The sequence below is a fragment of the Schistocerca gregaria genome, chromosome 4, assembly GCF_023897955.1.
Source record: "Schistocerca gregaria isolate iqSchGreg1 chromosome 4, iqSchGreg1.2, whole genome shotgun sequence".
NCBI lineage: Eukaryota > Metazoa > Arthropoda > Insecta > Orthoptera > Acrididae > Schistocerca > Schistocerca gregaria.
The window spans coordinates 535,598,157-535,604,156 of record NC_064923.1 but is presented as its reverse complement, the minus strand read 5'-3'; the positions used below and the strand labels follow the sequence as shown (position 1 = coordinate 535,604,156).

At 45.8% G+C, this 6,000-nt stretch overlaps 1 protein-coding gene across 2 annotated transcripts in view; it reads left to right on the top strand.

Annotated features, from left to right (window-relative positions):
• Positions 1-2,640: 2,640 nt before the first annotated feature.
• The window catches only part of LOC126266744 (nephrin-like), a 644,568-nt gene continuing 641,208 nt past the window's right edge, over positions 2,641-6,000 (top strand). The window contains exon 1 of one of the 2 annotated variants that reach the window (XM_049971245.1): positions 2,641-3,314. In XM_049971245.1, the coding sequence (XP_049827202.1) occupies positions 3,185-3,314 (130 nt within the window). In that variant the 5' untranslated portion in view covers positions 2,641-3,184. The remainder of the gene's footprint in view (positions 3,315-6,000) is intronic. The other variant, XR_007548914.1, reaches the window with a different exon arrangement.

The following is a 6,000-nucleotide window of genomic DNA, read 5'->3' as shown; positions in this document are numbered from 1 at the left end:
ATGTTATTGGCGGTGGTTTCGGCTCCCGCTTCTGGGCAGGCACCTCCGCTTCTTCAGCGAGCTCCTCATGGGTGTTGGGCGTCGGAACCCATTTGTGCCGTGCTGCATGGATTTCGTAGTTGCAAAAATGGATCTCGCCATGAACGTCGGGATTGACGTTGCACGTCATGCAGCCTATTTCGCACAGTTTGAGTCGTAACATGACGTCCTGTGGCTGCACGAAAAGCATTATTGAACATGGTAGCGTTGCTGTCAGCGTTCCTCCGATCCATAATCCATAGGTAGCGGTCATCAACTGCAGTAGTAGCCCTTGGGCAGCCTGAGCGAGGCATGTCTCTGTGTCTCTTCCGTGTCCGAACGACATCGCTTTGGTTCACTCCGAGACGGCTGGACACTCTTCTTGTTGAGAGCCCTTCCTGGCACAAAGTAACAATGCGTAATCGATCGAACCGTGGTATTGACCGCCTAGGCATGGTTGAACTACAGACAACACGAGTCGTGTACGTCCTTCCTCGTCAAATGCCTGAAACTGATCGGCTGTCGGATCCCCTCCGTCTAACAGGAGCTGCTCATGCATGGTTGTTTACATCTTTGGACGGTTTTAGTGACATTCAACAGTCAACGTCTATATTCAGGAGTTCTGGGATCCGGAGTGATGCAAAACACTTTTGATTTGCCTATATACAGGTACGAAACATTTATAGATCAGTCGCTCTTCAGTACACTGTCTACTCAGAAAACGCGGAGCCCTGGCGGCTATGAAAGTCTGTAAACGTTACTCATCTGGCAAACACACAGGAAAGGGGACAGCGCATGAATGATGGAACTGAAGTACACCCGCCGCTGGAGCCCCGGAAAAGGGATAGTTACATCTCATTGGCAGCGGCGTAATTGTTCGTGGCAGCTCCCTCGTGCCGCTGTAGTGGCTGTAGGAAACGCGGCGACGTAACTTGCTGGGCGCGTTCTTGAAAGTGTGGCCGATACCGCAGTTTACAACGCAGAAGAATTGTGAAAAACAGTAAGAAATAGTCTGCAGACCGAAAGAAGAATCACGTTTAACAGACGAAGAAAGGAATGGAAAAACTAGTAAGGAGATGAAACTGGCACGTCGTCCTTAGTTGACCCGTCCGAAAAGAGAAATAAAGTAAACGAAGTGAAGGAACTCTGCTGCCTTGAAAGAAAAATATTACATGACGGACGAAGCAAAGCAGACTAGCGTAGACAAAGAGGGTACTCCTCGGCAAAAGAAGTCTCTTAGTATCAAACACTGGCCTTAATTTCAGGACGAAATTTCTGAGATTGGAGCCTCGGATCACAGCATTGTATGGGGATGATGAAGAGCAGAACTGAAGGGTTCCGATGCAGTGGTTTTTAAAGTTGTTGAATGTTAGGTGGGCTGAAAAGGCAAGGAATGAGGAGATTCTCCGCAGCATAGACGGGGTGACGAAAATTTCCAAAACACTAACAAGAAGATGGGACAGGATTTTGCGGAAACTGTTTGGCAGTCGCAGAATAACTTCTACGGTAGCATATGGGGCTGTAAAGGGAAGAAAGTGTAGGGGAAAACAGAGAGTGGAATACACCCAGGTGAATAATTGAGAACGTATAGCGCAAGTGCTACCCTGAAAGGAAAAGGGTTTCGTAGCGATCCTCATTAAACGAATCAGAACACTGTGGCAGCAAAAAAGAGACCTCTTTACCTAGATTTGTTATTACCGAAAGTCCCTTAACTTCTTTTCCTAGCCTAGCCATAATGACAGTGACTAAGCTAGGGCCCAAGGATAATTTCTTAATTATGATTGTTAGTACGAGTTGACAGGACAGGGCAAGTAGTCGTCTTGCCAAGATCATACGATGCGGGGCTAGTTTTATTGTCTGACTAATTGAGCTACAGAAAGATGAAAGAGAGATAGATGGTAATTCAGCGTTCCATCGACAGCGTGGGAATTAGATACGGTGTGCAAACTGGGATTACGAAGTGATGGGGAAGGAAATCGGACATGTCCTCATGTAAGAAACCATCTAGACATTGGCCTGGAGAGAGCTAGATAAACCACAGAAAATCTAAATATCGAAGGCTAATCTATTTGAACCACAACCCTCCCGAAAGTGCGTCATGCACGCTGACCTCTGAGCCAGCCCGCTCGGTATTTAACTGCTGTACCACATGTTGGGTTCTTTTTGTCGCTGGTACGCTGCGGAGAGCCACGATTACCTTGCTGTATTTGCTACAGCGTAGGTATGAGGTAACGAAAGCTCTTGCAACCACCGTATTACCATTTTAAGATAGTTGTGGTAGAATTACGCGTTTTCTTTCTTTCTGGTAGAGAAAAATGTATAGAGTTGTTCCCTGCCGGCGTTATCTCATCTGCTGGTCACTTTTCTACGAGCTACGTGTCACCAGACAAGGCCCCCGAATGTGTACCTATCCTGGCGGCAGCTGGAATGCGTATTCTCGAATGAGCACGGACAGAGTGCAGAGAAGGAACGAGGCGAACACACGACGCCAGTTTCTTCGGGACCTCTCGGTAGCCCCGAAAGCCGCCTCGGGGCGGCACTCGTTCGGGTCAGATCGGCAGCACTCGTCAGCACTCGTGCAGTGGCGGCGCGTCCGAGCTACCGAATCCGGCGAGCCCCGCCAGTAACCGCATCGCCTCCGCGCCGAGAGGTGCGCGCGTCGAGTGGATTCGTTGGTGCGACGCCGCTGTGCAATAGACAGAGAGGGAGCAACTGCAGTCCCGCAACACACCCAGACAGTGGTACAATATGTGTGAGCCCCAGGGCGGAAACTGTGGAACCGGCAGCAGTGCTCTGACTGATAATGACAAGCTGTCACTAAAATTAGGAACACTTTCCTCTCAAATGCACATGGTGATTGACAGCGTGATGTGCATCATACCCAAAGAAAAACGTTCCCTACATTTCCATCTCAATCCTACGATCACTTACATAGATAACAGTATCTGAATAAGACAATAATATCGCTTCGCACGTTTTGTTTGACACCAACAACTGACGGACTTTGAACTGGTGTGAAATGCATGAAATGACACACTTTCATCCGTATCATGTTCGGGTAAATCTTTCCTATAGTACAATTATCAAAATAGCTGTGTTATTCCAAAACAAAAACAAATGATATGCTGTCTATGAGTGCCGTAAATTTGGACTGATTTTGCTGGTGATGAAAAAATACGAAATGAGGTTGTTAGCTACCGAGCGTCACGCAAGAATGAGATGGCGGTGGGTCTTCAGCATCGGTTTGCTGTTTTGCTGCAGTGCTGCTGCGTCGAGGGTTACGGAGGAGGAGACCGGTGAGTGATTCATAGCGACCACGAGGTTGCTGCAGATTTCATCTTCGCAAACTCTATTTCCGTGCCCACTGCTTGTTATGGTAACCGTAAGGTTGCAGTTTGCCACTAATATAACAACTTTTCCTTCAGAGACATCATGTTTCATCGTGTACTTTGCGGTTGTACATCTTTCCAGACTGCAACACACAAAAATACTCAACTGCCAGTGATTGGAACAGCTTTCAACACGTAATACGAGCAGTTATCACAGACCTTTATTGTTGTTTATTGTGCTACGTCTTGATGTTATGTATCCAACAGCTTCTGCAACAAGTAAACTAATTGGGACTCAGATTCCTGAGTACATGTCCGTGCTGTATATTATTTCTGAAACCTTTGACATGTGACCTTATTCTATTGTCATATTCAGAAACGTTTGACAACGATTTAAGCCATATCGTATATGGCATTAAAATGTCCATTGGGATGCGAAAATAGTATTACTTATATCATTCACACGAAAGCGGAACTTGTTCTCCCCAGATGCTATTTTTCTAATATGCCTCAGTTTCGGTCCGATACCAGTATTTTGTTCAATGAAATTAAAGTACGAAATTCATTGGACGAGTCATCATGTAATAACGCATACTGCCCGCTACCGTAAAACTGTTCACCACTTTATTACAGTTCAGCTGGCTCAATGCGACTCCATAACGATGACAGCAATAATGATTGCTTTCATATTGGCGTCCTGGTTTCATTAGATTTTGCGAACCAGTAAATACTGAAACATGGCCATGTAATGAAATCTGAATTACTCTGTAAAGGTCATCTGCTGGTACGCGTAACCAGCAATTAATTATAAATGACGCTGGCAGACAGTATTCGCTTCTGCAGTGTTATCCTTTGACCAAAACGATCCTCGGAGTGAAAATATTGAACACATGTCACGTACTAGCTCGTCATCGAATACTCGTCATTTAGCTAGGTTTGGCGTTGATGACCTTCTTTTTCGACATTAATTTTTAATGTTTTAGTATGCTACTGAAGAGTTGTTACTTTTTATATCGTTCCATTGAGCTATGGCAGTGACTAGTGCTATCTATGGAAAATTAAAACACTATCACATTTTAACAAAACCTGCTATGAGAGTGTACTGACAACATAGCTTTCGATCTAGAGAGAGAGAGAAAGAGGAAGAGAACGAGGTGGAGAGATGGGTGCAGAGGGAGAGAGAGAGAGAGAGAGAGAGAGAGAGAGAGAGAGAGAGAGAGCGGGGGGGGGGGGGGGGGGAGAGAGAGGTACAATAAATGTCACAGGTTGACGATGTTTTTCCAGATACCACAGACACCAAAACTGGCAAAAATATCGTAGTCTTGTTTTCCTTTAAAAATATATACCCGTTTGTGCGTAGCCATTAAGTGAACAAGTGCAGTTTTGTTTGCCATTAGGTACTAAAAGACCGATGCACTAATGATACGTAAACACAACCGATGTCCGTGACAGGATGCTGCCAGAAAGGAGAGGAGAGATGAAAAGGGGTTCCGGGCTCTTTGAGAGATGTCCTAATTAAAAGAGGACCCTCTCATTCTGTTTGATCCAAAAAGCTCATTTTCCTTTCGGGTCGAAATTTGTCACAAGCTGGACACCGTTAATTAGGGACTGGAGTTCAATCTAACAGCGGCGCCTGCGACATCTGAGGATTTACAGCATGCGTGTGCGCCTGTGCACGGGCGCGCGCGTGTGTGTGTGTGTGTGTGTGTGTGAGTGAGTGAGTGAGTGAGTACGCTGTCTGGCCGCTAGCGGGCGGCGCCACCTGGGCCGTATAACCTACCTAAATATTTGCCTTCGTACCACTGTGTCTGCACCTTTGTGGGAGTCTGGGTCTGCGACAAGTGCCTGCCCCTCGGGTGGTGAGGTCCCCTTTCAGCTACCGAAAACCGTTCCAGGTCGCACGAGGACGAATAATTCTGGATTCCTGATGTTCCTTCCTACTTCTTTCAGGAAATGGTGTTATCCCTGCAACTTTAAATCGAATAACTTTCAGTACAAACATCAAGTTTCATTCGCAGTAGTGACTTAAAAGACGACGTTTCAGGTGAAACTGGATGAAAAGTCAAGGCATAATCTTCAATGTTATGTTCTAACCAGGTAATTACGTTTCAACTGAACAGAACTCGTAATCTCCAACTTTTATCTGGGAGTGGTAACAAGCAGGTAAACCACAATCTCCAGTTTATCAAACGATAGCACGTACAGAATGCTCAGTTACCCGGAAGATTTCACTTTCGAGTGAGCATTCTATCCCTTCCCCGTAGCCTCCATTGCCTCTCTCCCACCATCCTCGACCTCCCCTTCTACTTCCCCCTCCTGTCACCGCGAGGACCCTGGAACACAAAACAGAAGCATATTAGCTAGCAGCCGCTCAGTGATAGTTATTATATATAAGGCATGTTAGAAATAATTTTGCTACTCATCTACATAAATTTATTTACGTAGATCCTTTAGATTCTTTCTTTCGTTACATTTTTTAATTTTGTAAAAGTTGTATTTGACGGAAAATGCTTCTTCTTATGGTATCATATGGAAATGAATCCGTCAGAGCGGCGTTGATTCCTCCGTAATGGAAATTCCGGTCTGAAAAAGGGTGGGCGTGGTAGGGGCAGGGGAAGGGGTGGATAGTCATGTGAAAGTAACAGCTGTTTCT